Source organism: Triticum dicoccoides, chromosome 7B (genome assembly GCF_002162155.2).
Source record: "Triticum dicoccoides isolate Atlit2015 ecotype Zavitan chromosome 7B, WEW_v2.0, whole genome shotgun sequence".
Lineage (NCBI taxonomy): Eukaryota > Viridiplantae > Streptophyta > Magnoliopsida > Poales > Poaceae > Triticum > Triticum dicoccoides.
Genome location: NC_041393.1, coordinates 237,082,199 through 237,108,143, shown reverse-complemented (window position 1 = coordinate 237,108,143; position 25,945 = coordinate 237,082,199). Strand labels below are relative to the sequence as shown.

Here is a 25,945-nt window from a genome sequence, read left to right as displayed (position 1 = left end):
AACTAACATATTAGTTGTAATGCTTGCAAGGCTTATGTGATGTGTATTACCGAGAGGGCCCAGAGATACCTCTCCGACAATCGGAGTGACAAATCCTAATCTCGAAATACGCCAACCCAACATCGACCATTGGAGACACCTGTAGTACTCCTTTATAATCACCCAGTTACGTTGTGACGTTTGGTAGTACCCAAAGTGTTCCTCCGGTAAACGGGAGTTGCATAATCTCATAGTCATAGGAACATGTATAAGTCATGAAGAAAGCAATAGCAACATACTAAACGATCGTGTGCTAAGCTAATGGAATGGGTCATGTCAATCAGATCATTCAACTAATGATGTGACCTCGTTAATCAAATAACAACTCATTGTTCATGGTTAGGAAACATAACCATCTTTGATTAATGAGCTAGTCAAGTAGAGGCATACTAGTGACACTTTGTTTGTCTATGTATTCACACATGTATTATGTTTCCGGTTAATACAATTCTAGCATGAATAATAAACATTTATCATGAAATAAGGAAATAAATAATAACTTTATTATTGCCTCTAGGGCATATTTCCTTCAATCCACTACGCAAATCAACTTTGGAGAATATTGTAGAGCCACTCAATTCATCAAGCATATCATCTAGCCTAGGAATAGGATGACGATAATGAATAGTAATATTATTAATGCCTCTACAATCAACACACATACGTGATGTACCATCCTTTTTCGGCACTAGAATAATAGGAACAACACAAGGACTAAGGGATTCGCGTATATAACCTTTGTCGAGAAGCTCTTGTACTTGACGCATAATCTCCTTCGTCTCCTCTGGATTGGTACGGTATGGCGCACGGTTTGGCAGTGAAGCACCGGGAATTAAGTCAATTTGATGCTCAATCCCTCGAATAGGCGGTAATCCCGGTGGCACGTCTTGTGGAAAGACGTCAGCGAACTCCTGCAAAATGTTAGTGACGGCAGGAGGCAAAGAGGAAGGCACGTCCTCGAATGAAAATAATGCCTCTTTGCACACAAAAGCATAGCAAACAGATTTGCTGAAATCTAGCTCATCAATATCAGATTTAGTGGCAAATAAACATGCACTTTTCAATTTAATTTCAGAAGAACCACTAGATGGTTTATTATTAGGCTTCATTTGTTGCTCAAATTCTTTTGCCACAATCTGATTTTCACTCTTATTCTTCTCCTGTTTTGCTTTATTAGCTCTATTAATATCATCTTTCAAAATAGAATCAGGAGTCATAGGAAGCAAAGTAATATTTTTATCCTTATGAACAAGAGTATACTGATTGTTTCTACCATGGTGTACAGAATTTTTATCAAATTGCCATGGTCTACCAAGTAATAAGGAACATGCTTGCATAGGTACCACATCACAATCAACATAATCAGCATATGTAAAGATACTAAAATGCACACGAACAGTATGTGTTACCTTAACCTTGCCGCTGTTGTTGAACTATTGGATGTAGTAAGGATGTGGATGTGGTCTTGTGGTGAGAGAAAGCCTCTCCACCATCTCCATGCTAGCCAAGTTATTGCAGCTCCCTCCGTCTATGATGACGCGCACAGAACGTTCCTTCACAACTCCCTTGGTATGGAACAAATTGTGCCTCTGATTTTGCTCAGCTTGTGTGACCTGCACACTCAAAACACGTTGAGCAACTAAACATTCATACCTGTCAGCGTCTTCAGGAGCCATGTATTGCGTCTCATGATCAGAATCATCTCCACCATGTTCTTCACGTGTAATAAGAGGCAAAGTCTCCTCATCATAGTCACTAGCGGACTCATACCCACCATCCTCGGTAGCAGTCATCACACGCTGAGATTTGCATTCTCTCGCATAATGACCTCTTCCCTTACAACGACGACAAATAATATCACTTGTGTGCCCTGTTGATGCCATGGAAGAAGAAGAACTCTATGCAGGCCTAGCAGGTGCGCTCTTGGAAGATAATGGTGGTTGTGCTTGTTTTCTTGTATCACGGCTGGAGGTGGCACCTGATGGAGGTGCTGGTGCAGTTGAAGTAGAAGATGCACGAGGTGTCCATGATGAAGGTCGGCCTACAGAAAAGTTAGTTCGCGCCAATGCTTGTCGATCCTGCACTTCACGTTCAGCTTTACAAGCAAGATGGAATAAACGAGTGATATTAGTATACTCCTTATAGTCTATAATGGTATGAATCTCTCTATTTAGTCCAGCCAGAAAACGTGCAAGCATAGCTTCATTCTCCTCAATAATACCACATCTAATCATGCCAGTTTGTAATTCCTGATAATATTCTTCTACAAAATTTTTCCCTTGTCTTAAGCGCTGCAATTTTTGAAGCAATTCACGTTGATAATATGGTGGAACCCAACGAGTACGCATAGCAGTTTTCAAAGCAGCCCAAGTAGTTGGAATAGGATATAATGTACAATGTTCAGACCACTATACATATGCAAAACCAGTGAAAGCACAAACAGCAGCGGCAACCCGTCTCTCCTCGGGATATTGTAAGCATGTAAATCGTTGTTCAGTTTCTAACTCCCAAGTAAGATATATATCAGGAACATATTTACCCTCAAATGGTGGAATATTCAATTTCAGTTTAGGAAGATGGTCATGATCTCGTACCTGAGGGAGAGCCCTACCATTGTGATTATTTGCACGTGGACGACCTGGTGGTTGTGGTGCAGGTGGTTGCACGTAGTTCTGATTTTGATCAACCTCATCCTCGTAATCTCCCACATAATCATCCTCCTCCGCATCAGCAGCAGGAGCCACATAAGTATCAATAGCAGCACCAACAGTTTGGCCAAACGCAAGAGGGACACGGCTCGCTTGGCGGAGGGCTGTTTCGCGATGTGGAGGTAGTCGTTGTTGTTGTTGTTGTTGGAGAGGTGCGTTAGGTGCAGTGGGTGGTGGTGGTGGAAGACGCGCGAGCAATTCATTAAACTTGTTATCGAGCTTTGTTTCGAATGTCTTCTCCATGCCATGTATCTTCTCCATGGCCTCGTCAAATCTGTTTAGCACATCTTGCACCTGTCCACTCATCATTTGCTGAAATTTATCATGTAGCTGTTTGTTCGTCAGGTTCTCCCAGTTAGTCTCATCGGCTTGTGATCCTATCATGGTTAGCAGCAAATAGAAACACACAAGAATATGATCCTACAGACTACTAAGAAGTGGTGGTGATGTATCACAAACCTGTCAAGCAAATCTCAAATTCTTACCAGTTCTTACCCAGCAGCAGGTGGTGATCGGCAACCGTTGTAGTCAAAACTCTCAAAGCTTGGATAGAGCGATTACCAGGGAGAGTCAAACGCACGACGTAGATGTATGTGGAGCTGGGAAGGCTTATAATATGGTAGCAAAAAGGGTCAGCAATAATCAATTTGGAGATGCAAAGTTGAATAAACGCTCAACGATGGTACTGTGCTGGTCCTAGGCTAGACTGTGCTAGAGACGCGAGCCTAGAACACCAACAAAATCACAGCGCGGCACGTAAAGAAGGGAGGAGCACACTCTGAATTTTTTCTCTTTTTTTCCTTTTTTTTGCCCTTTTTTTCCTCTTTTTTTTTTGCTCCGCAACAATTTTTTTTCGAAAAAGTCTACAAATGGTCTAAAAACCGCCTAGCCAGAATTTTCCAGACTTAGTTTTTTTTGGGTTTGGAACTATTTCTCTACTGCGGGTAGCACGGAAGTTGGGGAGTCCTTCTCTGTCACGACTCGGAGTATGGCGTGATCTGGAAATCCAAAACAGAGTAACAAAATACTGGACTCGAAATAGGACTGTTGGCGGAGATGAAACTGGTGGAACTCGGACTGATGGCGGAGATGAATCTGGTGGAACTCGGACTGGTGGCGGATATATGTTGCAGGTGGACTCGGATTGGCGTGATGGCGGCGGATATGTGGTGGCGTATATGGACTCGGATTGGCGGTGAATATGTGGTGGTGGTATATGGCAGCAGCGACGATGATGATGTGGTGGTGATATATGGCAGCGGCGACGTGACAACCTGTGAACAGAACTCGAAACTCTAAAGGACTAGACGCTAAGACCAGCAACTTGACACAACGATGCAACCGCAAATTCAACAAAGCAAATACAGAAAAGATTATGCAAAGGTTCAGATTGGTTCGGATGGGATGAACTAACCCTAATTTTTTTTGGCTTTTTCGTGGACTATAGGTATGAAGAACAGACTCGATCTAAACTACGAAAAACTGTAAAATCTCACCGAGCAACCTGTAAATCTGATACCACTTGATAGAGGCAAAGGTGTCCCGTCTTTCGATGAGATGATGGATATCGCTTTGGTGGAAGTCGACTTTGACGATCCGACTACGAACGTGCGAGGACGTCGCGCCTTAGCAATCGCTAAACCAACTCCGAGAGGTTATTGACCACACCAGAGCACGATCAACCTGATCACGAGGGTCTGTTTCCTACGAGCAAACGAAGAACAAGCAAGAAACTGAGATTGCAATCTGGATATTGCGAATATAAGATGAAAACTTTATTGATCAAGGTGGGGTTCTGTGACGCCTTTGTCTGGTCGTTGAACACAAACGAAGTACGCGAAGTTGCAGCTATAGCGAACTTTAATCTAAACAAAACCCAAAGTCTAAACGACGCCCTAAGAGTTGTATATATGGAGGAAGAGGGGGGAATTTCGTGGCCCTTGGGGAAGGGGTCCGAAACCAACCCTATCTCTTGTTTCCCCACACATACGGACTCTAAAAACAGCCTATACTCAAGTATTTCGAAATTACATGGGCCTGGCCCAATAATAAGGTGAGGCATCACCTAAAATAGACTCGGGACGAAATTTATGAAGTGGCATCTTGTATATTTCGTCCAAGGCTTCATGCACCCATTATGGTGGCTTCAAAGTCCTGAAATCATCACTTGTAACTCCGTTCTTGTTGCCCTTGCGCATGCCATCATCTCCATGCTTGTTCTTGCTCCAATGTTCATCCTTCTCCAAGCTAGGCCCTTCATTTGTAAGCAAAACAAATGTATCCAATTTAGGCAGCATCATATTCTCATGAACATTAGACTCATTACCAAGAAACGAAAGTACCTGGTAATTTAGTTGGCGTGCGCGAGCTCTAGTAATTGGTCCAGTATGTATAGCAGCAGGGGCTGTGGGTGTAACAATTGTATTGATGTCCTCATCACGTTAGCTTAGCATAATGATCGTTAAGTTTTATAGCAATTTCTTTCTTCATGACTTATACATGTTCCTTTGACTATGAAATTGTGCAACTCCCGAATACCGGAGGAACATCTTGTGTGCTATAAAACGTCACAACGTAGCTGGGTGATTATAAAGATGCTCTACAGGTGTCTCTGAAGGTGTTTGTTGGGTTGGCATAGATCAAGATTAGGATTTGTCACTCAGTGTATCGGAGAGGTATCTCTGGGCCCTCTCGGTAATGCTCATCACTATAAGCCTTGCAAGCAATGTGACTAATGAGTTAGTTGCGGGATGAAGCATTACGGAACGTGTAAAGAGACTTGCCGGTAACGAGATTGAACTAGGTATGAAGATACCGACGATCGAATCTCGGGCAAGTAACATACCGATGACAAAGGGAATGACGTATGTCGTTATGCGGTTTGACCGATAAAGATCTTCATAGAATATGTAGGAGCCAATATGAGCATCTAGGTTCCGCTATTGGTTATTGACCGGAGATGTGTCTCGGTCATGTCTACATAGTTCTCGAACCCGTAGGGTCCGCACGCTTAACGTTCGATGACGATTTGTATTATGAGTTATGTGTTTTGATGACCGAAGTTTGTTCGGAGTCGATCACGGACATGACGAAGAGTCTCGAAATGGTCGAGAGGTAAAGATTGGTATATTGGAAGGTTACATTCGGACACCAGAATGGTTTTGGGGAGTATCAGATAAGTTTCAGAGTACCGGGAGGTTACCGGAACCCCCCGGAAGAGTATTGGGCCTACATGGGCCTTAGTGGAGAGAGGAGGCTGGAGGCCAGGAGGTGGTGCCTCCCCCTAGCCAAACCGAATTGGACTAGGGGTGGGGGCGCGCGGCCCCCCTTTCCTTCTCCCTCTCCCTTGCTCCCTCCCCCCTTCTCCTACTCCGAAAAGGAAAGGGGAGTCCTACTAGGATTTTGAGTCCTAGTGGGACTCCCCCTACTTGGCGCCCCTAGGCCGGCCGCCTCCTCCCCTCACTTGATTTCCCCCACTTGTGCCTTTGGGCAGGGGGGCACCCCAAAGGCACAACATTGTCTTAGCAATGTGCGGTGCCCCCTCCATAGTTTACACCTCCGATAGTATCATCGTAGTGCTTAGGCGAAGCCCTGGCGCGGATCACATCATCAACATCGTCATCACGCCGTCGTGCTGATGAAACTGTCCCTCGACCCTCTGCTGGATCAAGAGTTCGAGGGACGTCATCGAGCTGAACGTGTGCTGAACTCGAAGGTGTCGTACGCTAGGTGCTAGATCGGTTGGATCGTGAAGACATTCGACTACATCAACCGCGTTAACATAACGCTTCCGCTTTCGGTCTACGAGTGTACGTGGACACGCTCTCCCCTTCTCGTTGCTATGCATCTCCTAGATAGATCTTGCGTGAGCGTAGGGAATTTTTTAAATTAGATGCTTCGTTTCCCAACACACATCACACCAACAAATCAAGGGTCTCCACCCCAGCTATCCCTCCAACAAGGTGCCATCGGTCTCATCAACATGTTGACTACAAATAAAATGCTTTTTAGAAGGACCACAATGCAAAGATGCCTCCAAGGAGGGTAGCGCCGTCCACATGCGCTGGTGATGCAGTATCCGCCTAAGCGAGAACAACCTTTTCCGCCTAGATTGCTAAAACATTCCCGCCGCAGCACTAGAGGAGACACACATCACACCCACAACCACCTAGCCACACGGCGAGAGTTGGATGAACCAGGCTAAGGCAACCTCTCCACCGCCACCAGCACCTCGTGGAGGCGAAGAGCTGCACATAGTGGAGTCCTCACGGATCCAAATCGAGCTCGGCCAAGGGAGATCCAGCGACCATGGGCGCAACAACCCACAAAAGGCCGGCCTCCAGGACGCCGTACACGCCGCCGCGACAGGACGGTACGCCGCTTGTAGCCGGAGATGGCACACACCTCGCAGTCTCGGTTGAGTATCGCGAGCCCGCAAACTACCTCCTCTCAAGCTACGAGTGCCACACAACCACTGTGACTGTCCTACTCGCCAGAAGATCAAGGGCCGCCGCTTGGGAGCCCGGGCTCCGTCGACGGTGTTGGGTCGTTCAGAGCCGACACATCATAGTCGCGCGAGGTAGAATCCCTGTTGGCATCCAGATCACAGCGACGGCTTTGACCGATGGCGCTGCCGGTGACGGCGAGGGGAGCGGGGAGGCGGTGATGGAGCTATAATCTACCAACTACCAAGGTTTGGCGTGTGGCATATCTAAAAATTATCGTACAAACTTGGTAATAACGTAGGATTTGTACTAAGCGGTATACTAGGTGAACTTCATCACACCTAAAAATTGTCGTACAAACTTGGTAATAACGTGAGATTTGTACTAAGCGGTATACTAGGTAAACTTCCTCAGACCTAAAAGTTGTTCATACCTTCGCCACTCGTGAGAGACTGCGTTTTTTTTTTGCCGGAGACATGAACAAGTGGTTCAAATGTTTTGTTTTGAGTAAAATGCACCGGTGGTCATTGAACTTATCGTATACGTTCATTTTGATCACTGTACTTAAGAATATGGTAAATACGGTCACTATATACATGTTGAGGTGATTATACGGTCACTATCAAATCGGATAACTTTGTATTACATCTATTTGACCAGGGAGTCGAACCAAAGCTGTCGCGCTAGTTGCGCGAGCAGGGCAACCAGCTGCACCTGTCTATCGCCTTGTCCAGCTTAAGCAAAAAACTGTTTATATCCTACAGGATCCACGTGACAGCTATTGCATTTTTTTTCTTTTTGCGTGCGAACCATTTGGGATTTAAATCATAATTGTTTCGGCTTCAGTGGTAGGTCCTTTTAGGATTAAAAAAGCAGTTTTGGCAGTCCTGTGTACTCGTACATATGATTCACGGCCAAAATTGCATTAGCACTTCCCTCGCAAGAAAACGAGATTGGATTAGCACTTCAATTTGTTTTGTTCAATATGCACGCGTGGACAGCGGGCAGTCGCAGCGGCAGCGGCAGCTCCAGCAGATTTGGCGTGCGTCGTTGCTCTGTTTTTAGCACAAGAAGACCAGGGATTTGGCATGCGGTCATCTTGTAGCTAATTATGACGGGGTGTAGTTATCAAAATGGCTAATATATGTCTATCTAAAATTTTATTAATAAACGTTTAAATGCATAAAAATAATATACATGTGTTAAGTACTTCAAATTATGCTTATAAATGCTATCAACAGAAATATATACGTTAGCCAAATTACACTTGCGATGGTGCAATTTGGTACGGTAAAACTGATATGGCAGAAATCACTATGAATTAGAATGCACAATCATCTAAATCAATAGAATGGTCTTATATGAACATACGCAAAAAAGAAATATCCCAACGGCTGTCACGTGAATGTCTAAAGATATAAAGCCATTTCCCCTCTAATTTGACACAAGGGTAGAATCGAGCCGGCTGGTTAGCCTGCGCGCACATTAGCGTGAGGTATGGTATTCGAATCTCTGATAAGTTTGATGACCACTGATGCATTTTACTCTTTTGTTTTTTCTAAGCGCCAAGCAATTTTTTTCCCGCGAACGCCACGTGATATTTCGATGATAAAAACGTGGGAGGTACTAGAAAGTAAGCAACACCATGACGTGCAGGGAATTAACAAGAGTCACTACCTTTTACACCCTTGAGATCGCACCTTGTGTCCCAAAACCCAGTCGTGCAGGCAACTGCTGGTCTGCCGCTTTACCAGCTTGTGTAACTACCCCCCCTTTTTCTTTTATCACCTTGTCACCATGTCATGATCACCTTTGCTTAACTCTGTCGTAAACCATGCAAACTAGACTACGACAGACAACACTAACCAACGAAGCGATGAGGTAGCTAATCAAAGCTGCGCCTAGTCGGAGTGGGATCAAGAGAGTGTGCCGGGAACGCAAAGGCTGCCTCGGCTTGCCACCGAAAAGGACAGCAGCGAGAGACCTTTGTGTCGCCTCGTGTCAGCTACCACCAGCAGCGAGCAACCCTTTCTTGTTAACGAAAGAAAAAGAGCGCAGCGAAAAACCTGTGCGGTTCCCGCGCGCATCAAAAGGTGGTGCTCCTGCTGGGGCCACGACGGCAGTGAGGGTTTTGTCGCCTGGCCTCAGAGGTTTAGCACTAGCCCCTACAGGAGCAAACTGTTCGGTTTGGGGGGCTGTCAACTGTGTGAATCACGTGCCCTTGCTGTGCCTCCGTATGAGCCTCGCCAGCGCTCCTGTGCCCTGCTCCTTGGAAACTCGAAGGGCTGGATCGAGGTCGGCGTCTCAGCTCTTTTTCTTCGTCTCATGAAAACAAACCAGCTAGTACTGTTTTCTCTCTTTTCCTTGACCCAGATCTCCTCTCTCTGTCTCTCCCATGCTGACGTGTTACTGTATTACTGTAGTTCGTCAGGAGAACGCATACATACACTACCGCGGTTTGAAACTTTGACCGATGCGCTTCTGCCATGACTGCTGAGCCATGTACGACGTCTCGTGTGCATGCATTCATTCTTTCATGTCCATGGTTGTAGCTTTGCTAATTGCTAGGGAGGTGGTACCGATCGGGAACGGCAGTTGAATTCACGAGCTACTGCTATACAGCAGCACCAGCACGCACGTGATGACAAAGTAAACCTCAGTAGTAGTAGTCTAGCTTGCGCCTCACGAGCATACGCACGCATTGAAAGGGACTAGATTAATTAAACTACTACTAGTGTCTTAACTAACATTGAACGGGAAAGAGACCAAGGCGCCGTACATGATTTGCAGTTGAATGGCAGTACTAGTACTCATCTGTTTGCTTCGGCATGGCTAATAAGCATCCTTTATTTTGACACCACCTAGACCGCCCCAAGTGCATGCATATTATAACGAACCCAGCTTGCTTTAATCTTTCGCACAAGGACCTCCCCATTGAGTCTTCGTATACCTGTTCCTGCCTTTCGTTCATCCAATCCAATACCAACGTACGTTCGCTGGTCAATTTCCACATCTCGTGATTCGTGGTTAACTTAACCTCCCACGTCGAGGCTGACGCGGACAGTGGATCGGACACCGTAATACAGAGAAGCAAGATATACTAGCAAAAGATGAAGAACTACGACAAGATTGAGAATATTTACACTGCTACTGATTGACAACGAAACATGCACGTTCCTTTTCACCCAGGAACTTGACAAGGATCGTTGACAAAGGAGCCGCGCCCTAGCCTAGCTACCTTCTTAGCTTAGCTAGCAAGTAAGTACTCCCTCCGTTCCAAAATATAGCGCGTCCTCGGTTTCCGTGCTTCAACTTTGACCATTAATTTAATCAACAAGACCGACTGCGGCGGGCGAAAAAATTATACCAATGAATTCGTATTCAAAAAAAGTTTTTAATTATATAATTTTTGATCCCGTCGCAGTCGGTCTCGTGGGTTAAATTTATGGTCAAAGTTGAACCTCGAAAAGCGTGGGCGCGCTATATTTTGGAACGGAGGGAGTAGCTACTACGTACTACAGCACTGAGCTAGGTAGGTCCATCCATGCTCCTCTAAGAGCACGACCTGATGAGCTGATCGACCGGAGCTAGGTGGTAGGTAGGTCCATGCCGCTCTAAGAGCATGACCTGATGAGCCCGAGGTTGTAGAGGAACTTCTCGGAGCGGGACCGGATCATGTTTCCGAGCGAGCGACCGCCGCCGTCGCGGCCCGGGGGCGACTTGGGCGCGGCGGCGTCCTCCTTGACCAAGAGGATCTCGTCGCCGATCTCCGCCCTGACGGCCTCCACGGCCTGCGCCTGCACGGGCATCCCCGACGCGGTCACCACGTAGAAGACGTTGGCCGCCCGCTCCCCCCGCGTCGCCACCTCGGCGTGCGTGACCGACAGCCCGTGCTCCCGGAATATACGCGTCACGTCCGACAGCAGCCCCACCCTGTCCTCGCAGCACAGCTCCAGCCCAAGCCCCTGCCAAGTGCAAACGCGTCACATGCAGTAGTGCTTTTCTCATCTCATCTTACAGTGCAGTGCAGCTCAGTCCAGTAAGAATGTTTTGTGTCCGAACCACTGGACTAGTTATATGATGATGATGATGATGCGTACCTCTGTGTTACGGCGTTGGATGGCGGCCTCGAGGCAGCGGCGGAGCTGCTCCCGGTCTTGGTCGGAGGCGGCGGCGCCGTCGTCGAGGTGCCTGATGTAATACTCCTGCAGGAGCGGAGGACCGATGAGTACTAGTATGCATTTTCTTCTCGTTGTTTGTTGCGTATAGGAACGAAAGGAGTCAGTCAGTCAGTCAAGCTCACGCAAAACTAGGTAGGATCTCCATCCTTCCCTCGTCACATGCCAAGATCTAACAACGCAGGGGCATCTCTGCTCTGCTCTCCAGTACCACTAGCGTGTACTGCCGGTCAAAGAAATGCGATGCGAGGAGCATCGGAACCGGTGAAAATGCTGTGTAGTAGTACTACTGACTGGAGAGTGGCACTGGCATGGAAAGAAAGATGCATCGTTGATGTAACAGTCTCATCAGGGAGAGGAGAGGAGAGCGCGAACGCACCTGGTAGGCCTCGGAGCCCTCGGCGATGACGGTGCCGTGGAAGACGAGGTACTGCATGTCGGTGAGGGTGCATACCGTGTCGAACAGCAGCTTCGGCCGGTCGCGGCACCGCACGTTCACCAGCGTGTATCCTCTCTCGGCGCAGTCCTCCACCACCACCACCGGCAGGCTCCGGTCGTCCGCCGTCGCGTCGCCGTCGCCTCCGTCGGCGCGGTGGACGCCCCGGTCGGCGTGCATCATCTGGTGTAGGCGCCGCTGCGCGTGCGGCGCCGCGGCGCGCGCCGAGATGGCGGCCCGGGCGGCCTTCTTGTCCCGGCTGCTGCCGCGCAGCACGTGCCGGAGCAGCCGCTTCACCGTGTCCAGCCGCTCGGGCTCCTCGATGCCGCCGCCGGTCTCGGCGTCCGTCACGTACATGAGCGCCGCCATGCGGCCGTCGTGCGTCCACACCTCGGACGCCGCGATGTTGCACTTGAGGTTGGTGAGCACCGCGAAGACCTCCGACAGGAGGCCCGGCCGGTCCCGCCCGATCAGCTCGATCACCGTCTGCGCCGCCTCGGCCTCAGCCTCGACGCCGACGCACCGGTCCGTGCCGCGGAAGCTGAGCGACCCGGCTCCTAGAGACTGAAACCAACACAATCCCATCACATCACCGATCGCAAACTGCAATGAGCTCACACATTGCTCTGCATTCTGCTCTGCCTCTGCCAGGGAAACCATTAATTCGCACGCAGCTGCACAAGCTGGGATTCTTTCTAGTACTTTACCTGTTCAATTCTGTCGATGACTTGGCCGTCATAAAGCTTATTCCCTTCCTCATCCACGACATGGAACACTGCACAAAGGTGGAGCCTCATCATCAAGATTGGAAAAAGACGGAAAGATTTACGCCCAAATCGAAAGCAGAAAGGCACGCTAGCTTCCTCCTTAATCTTTCCAAGACAGGGATGCTGCAGATAAAAAAGGCCTTGCTCACCATCCATGAACCACTCCCCATCAGAGGAAATGTAGGCCCGGTTTATGGTCAGCTTCAGATCGGTCAGCACCTGGACAACCTCTAGCAAGGTCCCATACTTGTTCGCGCTGTCAACCTGCGCAAAAAAAGAAATAATTATGCAAGGAAAAGAAATGTCGGCACAGAATTTGCAGGAAACAAGAACAGAGCAGGGCTCCAAAGCTCTGTCTGCACCTTGACCAAGGTTGCAGTCATGTCGGAGGTATTATCCACGGTGACCCTGCAAGTTTCCAAAGGCCCAGGAGCAGCAGCACAGTTAACAAGAGACAGAGGTCAAAGGGGCAGAAAGGAGAAAGAAGATGGGGTTGTAAGGAAGGAGAGAAACCTCGGTGGGTTCATCTTGATGACCAGCTTCTCGAACTCGTCCACTACCTCGTTGCTTCGAGACCCACAGGCCATCATTGTTCAAGGCCCCTTGTTTTCTTGCTTGCACAAGAGGAAGAAGGTGGTGAGGCAAAAGGGATACTACTTCTTTGCTCCCCCAATCTGAGTGTACTTGTGGTGGTGATGGTGGCGGCGCCCCTCCCTCTCTTCCTCCCCCTTGTTGCTGTTTCTGATTCTGAAGGCTGAAACAGCTCACCTAGTCCTAGTATATATATATTTGTTTATGGACTTAAGGGGGAGATAGAGAGAGGACATGGCTACTTGTGGATTTGTGTTCTCTGTTCTCCTAGTAGTTGTGTATGGGCAGACCGGCAGAGCCTGTGGTTTTGATTGGTGTCCCTTCACCGGTTTAAAGGGAGATGTTTGGGGGGAAAGACCATCCAATGGGGGCTTTGTTTCTGTGCCTGTCCATATTAGACATGCTTGCTTGAGAGCGCATCTCTAACGCTGACTGTAAAATGGACACCATATCCTTCCACAGAAAGAGGGTAATTAGTCCACCGACACAGATGCGGAGCCGGGGCTTCGTCTCCCGGGCTTCAAGGACACCGTTGCCTTGGCATGGAACAAACCTGATCAGGCCCGGGATGCCATCCGCAAGATTCATATCAAGCTCTGTCGGATCGCGAAGGCCCTGCGCAAATGGCAAAAGGAAAAGGTCGGGATGCTTGGCTCCCAGATTGCAGTTGCCAAGGAGATCATCTGGCGCCTGGATGTTGCTGAGGAGGGAAGACCGCTCTCGGACTCGGAGAGGGAATTGCGTAAACAACTTAAGGCCTCGTACCTGGGGCTCCTCGCCATTCAGAAAATCAAGCTGAGACAGCGTTCTCGGCTCAACTGGATCCGACTGGGAGATGCCACCACAAAGCTTTTCCATGCTCGAGCTAACGGACGAAGGCGTAAGAACTTCATCCAGACAATCACCACCACCTCGGGGCTGGCAATTACTAGACAGGACAAGGAACGAGCCCTTCTGGACCACTTCCAGGCTAACATCGGCACGCCTGCCCTGCACACCAAGTCCATTGTCTGGGAGAACATCGGGATGCAGCGCCACGACCTATCGGCTCTGGACGCTCCATTCGACGAGGCGGAGATTAAGGAGGCGGTATTCTCCTTACCTTCGGTCAAGGCCCCGGGCCCTGATGGTTTCATCGGCGCCTTCTTCAAATCATGCTGGGAGATCCTCAAAGTGGATGTCGTGGCTGTGGTGATGCAGCTCGCGAACCTGAGAGGCGACTGCGCTGGCCTGATCAATTCTGCCAACATTATTCTGCTCCCGAAAAAAGCCGGCGCATCCTCGATTGGCGACTACCGCCCAATCAGTTTGATACACAGCATCTCCAAGATCTTCTCCAAGCTGTTGGCTAACCGACTAGCCCCTCTTCTTCCGTCGCTGGTTTCCAAGTGCCAGAGTGCCTTTGTGCAGAAACGGTGCATCCACGATAATTTCCTACACGTGCAAAACTTGATCAAAGAATTGCACCGCTCTTCAATGCCAGGCCTTTTCCTCAAGCTCGACATCTCCAAGACTTTCGACTCTGTGGGTTGGGCTTACCTCCTGGAGGTGCTGCAACAGTTGGGATCTGGGCAGCGCTGGCGGGAATGGATCTGCATGACCCTCGCTTCATCTTCCTCTAGGGTGCTGTTAAATGGGGAGCCGAGAACCCCATTCGTACATGGAAAAGGCCTTCGCCAGGGCGACCCGGTGTCACCTATGCTCTTCATTCTGGCCATCGATCCTCTGCAACTTATGTTTCGGGCGGCTTCCCAGGCCGGGATCCTCAAGCCCATCAGGGCGCGGACGGCCTCCTGCAGGGTTTCTCTCTATGCAGACGATGCGGGCATCTTCGCTAACCCGGTCAAAGAAGAGATCGACGCCATCGCTAGGATACTGGACTGTTTTGGGGATGCATCGGGCCTCGTCACAAACGTCAGCAAGACCGAGGTGTTCCCCATTCGCTGTCAGGACATCGATCTCCCCACAATCCTCTCAGCCTTCCCGGCCAATACCTAGGTCTCCCACTACATACCAGGAGGCTCAGAAGGGTTGACCTCCAACCTCTTCTAGACAAGGCAATGGGCCGGTTGCCGGGCTAGAAGGGGAAGAACCTGGCGCGACCGGGCAGGGTCTCCCTTGCAAAGTCCGTATTGTGCGCCATCGCAAATCATCACCTCACTGCGCTCTCGCTTCCCACTTGGGCAATCCAGAAGCTTAGTAAGATCACTCGTAACTTCATCTGGTGTGGGGAAGACTCGGAAAACACGTCTGGCGGACATTCTCTGGTCAACTGGAAGACTGTCTGCCGGCCTAAGCCCATGGGGGGCCTGGGAATCACTGACCTTGAGAGATTTGGTCGGGCGCTCCGTCTGCGCCGGCCTTGGCTTATGTGGACTGATCCTGGCCGCCAATGGGTGGACTCTGCGGTGCCCTGCGATGAGACGGATATTGCGCTCTTCAGGGCTTCTACCACCATCTCCTTGGGCAATGGGAGAAAATCCTTATTCTGGCAAGACGACTGGACAGGACGGGCCCCCCCTGTCCCGGGCCTTCCCGGAGCTGTACAAAATTGCCACCAGGAAGAGGAGAACTGTGATGAAGGAGCTCCAGGAGGAGAACTGGATCAGATTGGTGGCCCATCTTTCATCGCCTACCCATCTGCAGGAGTTCATTGCCCTCGCATCAGCTATCTCTCAGGTTGAGTTGAACCCGGACCAGGAGGACTCCATCACTTGGCGATGGACACCAAATGGCATTTACTCTGCTGCTTCGGCCTATGCGGCCCAGTTCTCTGCATCCTATCCCAGGTTTTCCCCAGCCAACATATGGGAGACACACGCTGAGCCAAAATGCAAGTTCTTCGCCTGGCTTGTGCTCCACGGAAAAATCCTCACGGCCGACATGCTAGCCGTTCGTGGCTGGCCGCACGACCCTCGCTGCCCTCTTTGCCTTGGGGCACCGGAGACGGCCACGCATCTTTGTAAGGACTGCCCGTTTGCTGCCGCAGTTTGGTCTCACGTCCAGGTGTGGACGGGAGAGGATTCTGGGGCCACGCCCATGTTGCCCCCTTCGATGGGGATTTCGGACTGGTAGGATTCGTTCACCACCAATTTGCCCAAGGACGACGGAAGAAGGCGGAGCGGCCGCTTCCTTTACACCATCTGGAACATCTGGAAGGAGCGAAACCGACGCATCTTCAATGGAACTCGCCTCACGCACCTAGAGGTAGCAACTATTGCCTTCGACGACATCAAGCAAAGGACTTTGGACTTTGGCCGAGCACAGGTGGCAGCCGGTATCGGTTGATTAGTTCCTAGGGGTTTTTGTCCGGTTTCTCTCAGAAAACCAGAACACTCTTGTACATAAACTTTATTCTCCTTCTTATATGAAAAGGCAGTGCTCCTGCCGGTTCCTCAAAAAAAAAAAACAGATGCGGAGCCGGTCATCCAATGCTTTCTGCATATATTTTAAATAAATAGCGTTTCAACTAACCAGACAAAATTCATGCAAACCGGATGATATTCATACAAACTAGGGCACTTTCATTACATTTCGAACAATTTTCATTAAAAATGGAACATGACCTAAACCTACACTACGGCGGCGGCCGTCGTCCAGGTCCTTGTTGTTCCCTTCCGACAACCGCGTCATACATCCGCCTTCTCCATGGCGGCAGCGATAAAACCCGTGAAGTGAAGGTGTTGTCACCGGCGAGGAAGATTAGAACATGGGAGACGGATCGACCCACTTCGGACACAAGGCCCTGCTACTTCCCATGCCCTACTCATCCTAGGTCGCCGGTGGACGTGAGGTCCATGGCGGAAATGGAGGGGCCGATACTCTCGCCATCCCACCGGCGCGGGCAAACAACGTTTGGTGGCGCGTAGGCGCGCAACTGGCAACATTCTCGTTCGCGATTGCCTGTGCAGCCAGTCCGACTGTGCCGCGCGTGCGTTGCGAGTGGTGGCTTGAGCGTGAGCGGCTTTGCAGAGCGAAGTTGGAGTTCGCCACAGCCATGGTCGCCAAGGCTTCCTCGCTCACTCGCTCGCCGTAGATCTGGCACTCTACCCCCCCGATGCTGCTCAAGGAGGAAGAGATTGTACCACGTCTCCTCATCTGCCTGCCGAAACAACGATATAAGCTTGGGCGCTGATGTGTACTATACAACTTTATTCTTATATACTTTGTTGGGCCTTCAAGCTCACAGTTTCGTAGGACAATAGCAAATTTCCCTTAGGTGGATGATTTAAGGTTTATCAATCCGCGAGAGGTGTAGGATGAATCTGGTTCTCTTTCAAACAACCCTGCAATCAAATACAAGTGGTCTCTTGTGTCCCCAACACACCTAATATAGTTGTCAGTTGCATAGGTGCACTAGTTCGGCGAAGAGATGATGATAGATGTGTAATATGGATGATAGAAATAGCCTTTTGTATTCTGAAAAAATAAAATCAGTAAAGTAGCAAGTAACAAAAGTGAATAAAACCATGTCTTAATGCTTGGAAACAAAGCCTAGCCTTCGTACTTTCGGAGGTGCCAGCTCTCAACATAATTAAAATAATTAAATCACATGCTAATCCCTTAAAGGGCAACAAAGAATCACTCCAAAGTTTCTAATCTATCGACGAAAGTAGGTTAAAACCGCGTAGGTAGCAAACCACCTTAAAGTTGTCTTTCCAATCAATCTATTGAATTACCCCCAAAGTGTCACGGATAGCCCTAGAGATCGTACTACGACAACACTGTCGGCGTTCTGGATATGGGGGTATCCAGATTTGCCTGCCTGCGTCCCACCGCGTGGCTCCATCGACGGCCTGGTACGGCCCAGCTTCGACATCAACAGCTCAAGACCCTCGCGAGGGCCAAGCCTCGCAAGGCGGACGATGCCAAGACCCCTAAGGGGATCAGCCTCTTCAGGCTGGCTCCCGAGGGGCGGAGAGTTCTATGCAAGGTGCACCTCATGAGGCTCAGCTAACGTGAGCCATGACGACCAAGGCCAGGCGGGCGCCAGCGGGCGCAGAGCACCAGTTTCCTCTTCGGTGCAAGGGAGGCAAGCCACAGGCGCGGAGTCCCGAGGAATCAGCCAAAGGTTTCCATTCTGGTGCAACAAGACCAAGACCACCAGGACAACAGGACAAAGGTCATCACCGAGCCCACCGCAGCATCATGACCAGGGGCTATTCGCAGGCGAAGACCACTTTTGTCAGGATAAGCTGTACTACTTGTCCCCTTTCAAATCCGGCCGTTGTGGGATCCCTTCCCGCCAACATTGAGAAGAGGAACAAGGCCACTATAAATAGGACTTAGCCACCACCATAGAGGGGGATCAGATCGGATCGGATCGCATCTGATCTAGTTGACATCCCATCAGCTCTCTGGAGCTCAAGAACACCTCACCTCCTAAGGCCAGTTCATCCACTGTGCTAGTTCATCCTCAGCCCTTAGAGGCAATCTACCAAAACGCTGGAGTAGGGTATTACACCGCAAGGTGGCCCAAACCAGGATAAACTATTGTGTCTCTTTGTCTCTTCGAGCTCGTCGCGCTAGGCTTAGGAGGATCGCGAGTAGGTAGGCTGGGTAGGTTGAGATCTCCGCACGCACCCCAGAGTTTGAACCTTTCAAGGGTTTGCGGAACCTGTAGTCCGACATTTGGCGCGCCGGGTAAGGGTGTGTCGGATCTTCTCTTCCGTCGATCGATCCACCGTCACTCCGACAACTCCATGTCCGACGCACGCCAAGCTCGCACCGAGCACCGGGCCGCAGTCGCCGCTCCCGTTGCTCAGACGGCTCCGTCAGGCGATGGTTGTGCTCGTCGTGCTCCGTCTCTGGTGGCCAATGCCGCCACGGGCCGTGCCGGACACGAGCAGCAAGCTTCTTCGCTGCACCCTTCGGTGCGCTGCAACGGGCGCATCGCCACTCCGTCACTAACCCCAGCAGCTTCATCCTCCCATGCGTGTCATGGCCTGGCAAATGCCCAGGCCGCTCTACTCATGGCGCGGGAGCTCCTTCGCTACCGCCCTATCGACGACTTCTACGAGGAATGGCTTGAGCGGATCGCTGAGCTCGTCAGCACGACTAGGGGCTCCACTGTGTCGGACCGCTTGCTACCTCTTGAGCACTGTGTTGGATTTCCCCGAAGAGGAGAGGATGATGCAACAAAGTAGCGTAAGTATTTCCCTCAGTTTTTGAGAACCAAGGTATCAATCCAGTAGGAGACCACGCACAAGTCCCTCGTACCTACACAAAATGATAGCTACTCGCAACCAACGCGATTAGGGGTTGTCAATCCCTTCACGGTCACTTACGAGGGTGAGATCTGATAGAGATGATAAATAATATTTTTGGTATTTTTGATAGATAGATGCAAAGTAAAAAGTAAAAGGCAAAGTAAAAGCAAAGCAAGTAAATAAAGCGATAGAGATTGATATTATGAGAATAGACCTGGGGGCCATAGGTTTCACTAGTGGCTTCTCTCAAGAGCATAGATATTCTACGGTGGGTGAACAAATTACTGTTGAGCAATTGACAGAATTGAGCATAGTTATGAGTATATCTAGGCAATGATCATGTATATAGGCATCACTTCCGAGACAAGTAGATCGAAACGATTCTGCATCTACTACTATTACTCCACTCATCGACCGCTATCCAGCATGCATCTAGAGTATTAAGTTAAAAACTAAGTAACACCTTAAGCAAGATGACATGATGTAGAGGGACAAATTCATGCAATATGATAAAAAACCCCATCTTGTTATCCTCGATGGCAACAATACAATACATGTCTTGCAACCCTTTCTGTCACTGGGTAAGAACACCGCAAGATTGAACCCAAAGCTAAGCACTTCTCCCATTGCAAGAACTACCAATCTAGTTGGCCAAACCAAAAAGGATAATTCGAAGATACTTGCAAAGATAACTCAATCATACATAAAAGAATTCAGAGAAGATTCAAATATTTTCCATAGATAAGTTGGATCATAAACCCACAATTCATCGGTCTTAACAAACACACCGCAAAAAGAAGATTACATCGAATAGATCTCCACGAGAGAGGGGGAGATCATTGTATTGAGATCCAAAAAGAGAGAAGAAGCCATCTAGCTACTAGCTATGGACCCAAAGGTCTGAAGTAAACTACTCACACTTCATCGGAGGGGCTATGGTGGTGATGTAGAAGCCCTCCGTGGTGGATGCCCCCTCCGGCGGAGCTCCGGAAAAGGCCCCAAGATGGGATCTCGTGGATACAGAAGGTTGCGGCGGTGGAATTAGGTTTTTGGCTCCTGTTCTGATCGTTTGGGGATACGTAGGTATATATAGGAGGAAGGAGTACGTTGGTGGAGCAACAGGGGGCCCACGAGGTAGGGGGCGCGCCCAGGGGGGCGCGCCCTCCACCCTCGTGACCGCCTCTGGCACTTCTTGGAGTAGGGTCCAAGTCTCCTGGATCACGTTCGGTGAGAAAATTACGTTCCCAAAGGTTTCATTCCGTTTGGACTCCGTTTGATATTTCGTTTCTTCGAAACACTGAAATAGGCAAAAAACAGCAATTCTGGGCTGGGCCTCCGGTTAATAGGTTAGTCCCAAAAATAATATAGAAGTGGAAAATAAAGCCCAATATAGTCCAAAACAGTAGATAAAGTAGCATGGAGCAATAAAAAATTATAGAGACGTTGGAGACGTATCAGGCATCCCCAAGCTTAATTCCTGCTCGTCCTCGAGTAGGTAAATGATAAAAAGAGAATTTTTGATCCGGAGTGATACTTTGGCATAACTTCAATGTAAATCTTCTTAATTGTGAGATGAATATTCAGATCCGAAAGATTCAAGACAAAAGTTCATATTGACATGAAAAATAATAATACTTCAAGCATACTAATCAAAGCAATCATGTCTTCTCAAAATAACATGGCCAAAGAAAGTTATCCCTACAAAATCATATAGTCTGGCTATGCTCCATCTTCCCCACATAAAATATTTAAATCATGCACAACCCCGATGACAAGCCAAGCAATTGTTTCATACTTATGACATTCTCAAAACTTTTTCAATCTTCACGCAATACATGAGCGTGAGCCATGGATATAGCACTATATGTGGAATAGAAGGGTGGTTGTGGAGAGGACAAAAAGAGGGAAGATAGTCTCACATCGACTAGGTGTATCAACGGGCTATGGAGATGCCCATCAATAGATATCAATGTGAGTAAGTAGGGATTGTCATGCAACGGATGCACTAGAGCTATAAGTATATGAAAGCTCTACAAAAGAAACTAAGTGGGTGTGCATCCAACTCGCTTGCTCACGAAGACCTAGGGCATTTTGAGGAAGCCCATCATTGAAATATACAAGCCAAGTTCTATAATGAAAAATTCCCACTAGTATATGAAAGTGACAAAATGAGAGACTCTCTATCATGAAGATCTTGGTGCTACTTTGAAGCACAAGTGTGGTAAAAGGATAGTAGCATTGTCCCTTCTATCTTTTTCTCTCATTCTTTTATTTGAGCCTTTCTCTTTTTTTGGCCTCTTCTTTTTTTTCGTACGGAGTCTCATCCCGACTTATGGGGGAATCATAGTCTCCATCATCCTTTCCTCACTTGGGACAATGCTCTAATAATGATGATCATCACACTTCTATTTTTCTTACAACTCAACAATTACAACTCGATACTTAGAACAAAGTATGACTCTATATGAATGATTCCGGTGGTGTACCGGGATATGCAATGAATCATGAGTGACATGTATGAAAGAATTATAAACGGTGGCCTTGCCACAAATACGATGTCAACTACATGATCATGCTAGCAATATGACAATGATGGAGCGTGTCATAATAAACGGAACGGTGGAAAGTTGCATGGCAATATATCTCGGAATGGCTATGGAAATGCCATGATAGGTAGGTATGGTGGCTGTTTTGAGGAAGGTATATGGTGGGTGTATGATACCGGCGAAAAGTGCGTGGTATTAGAGAGGCTAGCAAAGGTGGAAGGATGGGAAAAAGTGTGTATAATCCATGGACTCAACATTAGTCATAAAGAACTCATATACTTGTTGCAAAAATCTAGAAGTTATCAAAGCAAAGTATTACGCGCATGCTCCTAGGGGGATAGATTGGTAGGAAAAGACCATCGCTCGTCCCCGACCGCCACTCATAAGGAAGACAATCAATAAATAAATCATGCTCCGAGTTCATCACATAACGGTTCATCATACATGCATGCTACGGGAATCACAAACTTCAACACAAGTATTCTTTAAATTCACAACTACTTAACTAGCATGACTCTAATATCACCATCTTCATATCTCAAAACAATTATCAAGCATCAAACTTATCTTAGTATTCAATGCACTCAAAAGAAAGTTTCACATATCTTGAATACCAAATATATTATCATTAAGCAAATTACGATGCTATTAACGACTCTCAAAATAATCTAAGTGAAGCATGAGAGATCAATAGTTTCTTTAAAACAAATCCACCACCGTGCTCTAAAAGATATAAGTGAAGCACTAGAGCAAAAAATTATCATGCTCAAAAGATATAAGTGAAGCACTATGAGCAAAACTATCAAGCTCAAAAGATATAAGTGAAGCACATAGAGTATTCTAACAAATTCCAATTCATGTATGGCTCTCTCAAAAGGTTTGTACAACAAGGATGATTGTGGTAAACTAACAAGCAAAGACGCAAATAATACAAGACGCTCCAAGCAAAACACATACCATGTGGTGAATAAAAATATAGCTCCAAGTAAATTACCGATGGAAGTGGACGAAAAAGGGGATGCCTTCCGGGGCATCCCCAAGCTTTGACTTTTTGGTGTCCTTGGATTATATTGGGGGTGCCATGGGCATCCCTAAGCTTAGGCTCTTGCCACTCCTTGTTCCATAATCCATCAAAAGAATTCACCCAAAACTTGAAAACTTCACAACACAAAACTCAACAGAAATCTCGTGAGCTCCGTTAGAGAAAGAAAACAAAAGAATACTTCAAGCTACTGTAATGAACTCATTCTTTATTTGTATTGGTGTTAAACCTACTGTATTCCGACTTCTCTATGGATTATAAACTATTTTACTAGCCATAGATTCATCAAAATAAGCAAACAACACACGTAAAACAGAATCTGTCAAAAACAGAAAAGTCTGTAGCAATCTATAACTAACGCAAACTTCTGGAACTCTAAAAATTCTACAAAAATAGGAAGTCCTGGATAATTTTTTTATTGAACAGCAGCAAAAAGAATCAACGCAAAATCACGTTCCTGTGATTTAACAAAATTATATTCGTGCACGCAAAGTTTCTGTTTTTCTGCAGAATCAAATCAACTATCATCGTAGGTTATCCTATAGGTTCTACTTGGCACAAACACTAATTAAAAGATAAAACCACATCCAAACAGAGGCTAGATGGATTATTTATTCCTAAACAGAAGCAAAAACAAAAAACACAAAATGAAATTGGGTTGCCTCCCAACAAGCGCTATCGTTTAACGCCCCTAGCTAGGCATAAAAGCAAGGATAGATCTAGGTAGTGCCGTAATAATAAGATAGATCTTGAAAGCTCATCTCATATTCTCTACGTTCGGCAGCAAGTTTCCTTTGAGGTAAGCAAAAGTAATCAAAAGGGCTAAATTTAGCGGGACAAAAATCCCCAAGATCAATCACAGGAGGAACGGGTTCCTCCCTTGGCCCTTCATAGTGCACGACTATTTCATCATAGTGCACAACTATTTCATCACTGAAAGCATTCTTTTGGCAAAATCTTGTGAGCTTATACTCGAGAGAGTATCCTAGCTCATTATTTCTAAGGGCAAAATCATTATTAAGCTCGTTAATGCAATCAACCAAGACATTGATAGGAACCTTTTTTCTAAGGTTTTCATTGAAAGCGACATAGTCCGAAGATTGAAAACGTCTAATTTCCTCTTGATCATAGAGGATCGCTTCTATGGGTGGACGACCAGCGTCCACCCTATAGTGCGCAAAGATTTCTTTGGCTTCTCTTATGATAAATCTAAATTCATGAGCCAAAAAGATAGTAACGGCGCTCTTAACAGAAGAGTGCTCAATATTAGAGAATTCTAAGAAAATTCTCTGTATGCAAGGATGCATATGCATGAATTGTCTTTCAAGTTCAACTACAAGCATAGCTATAGCATCCGCAAGACTACTAGTTCTATGAAGAATAGAACAACCCATGGAAGGTAAAGCACCGGCACAAGTAAATAAATCTTGAATAACACCTTTGCCAATGATGTTACCACTACCGATTCGAAACTTTTTAGTATGCAAGATAGGAGGTTCATCGGCCGGAGCCTCGGGATTTTCTGTGTTGTCATTATTGTCCATATCGATGATAATCTCCCCAATTTCAACATAGCGGCAGCAGAAGCAAGGCGGAAGAAAGCAACGAAAAAGGAAAAAGAGGAGGAGATTGGGAAAGAGAGGGCAAATAAAACGGCAAGGGTGAAGTGGGGGAGAGGAAAACGAGAGGCAAATGGCAAATAATGTAATGTGAGAGATAGGGATTGCGATGGGTACTTGGTATAGTTGACTTGCTTGCGTGAGCCTCCCCGGCAACGACGCCAGAAATTCTTCTTGCTACCTCTTGAGCACTGTGTTGGATTTCCCCGAAGAGGAGAGGTTGATGCAGCAAAGTAGCGTAAGTATTTCCCTCAGTTTTTGAGAACCAAGGTATCAATCCAGTAGGAGACCACGCACAAGTCCCTCGTACCTACACAAAACGATAGCTACTCGCAACCAACGTGATTAGGGGTTGTCAATCCCTTTACGGTCACTTACGAGGGTGAGATCTGATAGAGATGATAAATAATATTTTTGGTATTTTTGATAGATAGATGCAAAGTAAAAGGTAAAAGCAAAGTAAAAGCAAAGCAAGTAAATAAAGCGATATAGATTGATATGATGAGAATAGACCCGGGGGCCATAGGTTTCACTAGTGGCTTCTCTCAAGAGCATAAATATTCTACGGTGGGTGAACAAATTACTGTTGAGTAATTGACAGAATTGAGCATAGTTATGAGTATATCTAGGAAACGATCATGTATATAGGCATCACGTTTGAGACAAGTAGATCGAAACGATTCTGCATCTACTACTATTACTCCACTCATCGACCGCTATCTAGCATGCACCTTGAGTATTAAGTTAAAAATAGAGTAATGCCTTAAGCAAGATGACATGATGTAGAGGGATAAATTCATGCAATATGATAAAAAAACCATCTTGTTATCCTCGATGGCAACAATACAATACGTGTCATGCAACCCTTTCTGTCACTGGGTAAGAACACCGCAAGATTGAACCCAAAGCTAAGCACTTCTCCAATTGCAAGAACTACCAATCTAGTTGGCCAAACCAAAAAGGATAATTCGAAGAGACTTGCAAACATAACTCAATCATACATAAACGAATTCAGAGAAGATTCAAATATTTTCCATAGATAAGTTGGATCATAAACCCACAATTCATCGGTCTCAACAAACACACCGCAAAAAGAAGATTACATCGAATAGATCTCGACGAGAGAGGGGGAGATCATTGTATTGAGATCCAAAAAGAGAGAAGAAGCCATCTAGCTACTAGCTATGGACCCAAAGGTCTGAAGTAAACTACTCACACTTCATCGGAGGGGCTATGGTGGTGATGTAGAAGCCCTCCGTGGTGGATGCCCCCTCCGGCGGAGCTCCGGAAAAGGCCCCAAGATGGGATCTCGTGGATACAGAAGGTTGCGGCGGTGGAATTAGGTTTTTGGCTCCTGTTCTGATC

The 25,945-nt window shown here is 47.3% G+C and overlaps 1 protein-coding gene across 2 annotated transcripts; it reads right to left on the bottom strand.

Moving 5' to 3' along the window:
* Positions 1-10,273: 10,273 nt before the first annotated feature.
* Positions 10,274-13,452, bottom strand: LOC119342116 (ACT domain-containing protein ACR4-like). 2 transcript variants are annotated; one of them, XM_037613954.1, is made up of 8 exons: positions 13,087-13,452; positions 12,936-12,981; positions 12,723-12,837; positions 12,514-12,581; positions 11,750-12,370; positions 11,293-11,397; positions 10,693-11,157; positions 10,274-10,453 (listed from the first exon to the last, which is right to left on the bottom strand). In XM_037613954.1, exons 1-7 carry the CDS (start codon positions 13,161-13,163, stop codon positions 10,807-10,809), a joined length of 1,383 nt encoding a protein of 460 aa, XP_037469851.1. In that variant the 5' UTR covers positions 13,164-13,452; the 3' UTR covers positions 10,274-10,453; positions 10,693-10,806. The 2 variants fall into 2 exon arrangements, with proteins under 2 accessions (XP_037469851.1, XP_037469852.1); XM_037613955.1 differs by having other exon boundaries at positions 10,274-10,457; positions 10,697-11,157.
* Positions 13,453-25,945: the final 12,493 nt, after the last annotated feature.

What these genes read in the sequence shown, in the direction of transcription:
- LOC119342116 (XM_037613954.1), bottom strand. Translation starts at nt 13,163, where the DNA reads ATGATGGCCTGTGGGTCTCGAAGCAACGAGGTAGTGGACGAGTTCGAG. An exon ending in ATCAAGATGAACCCACCGAG is followed by an intron (nt 12,982 to 13,086) that starts GTTTCTCTCCTT and finishes GGAAACTTGCAG; the next exon opens with GGTCACCGTGGATAATACCT. An exon ending in AGGGCTCCGAGGCCTACCAG is followed by an intron (nt 11,398 to 11,749) that starts GTGCGTTCGCGC and finishes CCGCTCCTGCAG; the next exon opens with GAGTATTACATCAGGCACCT.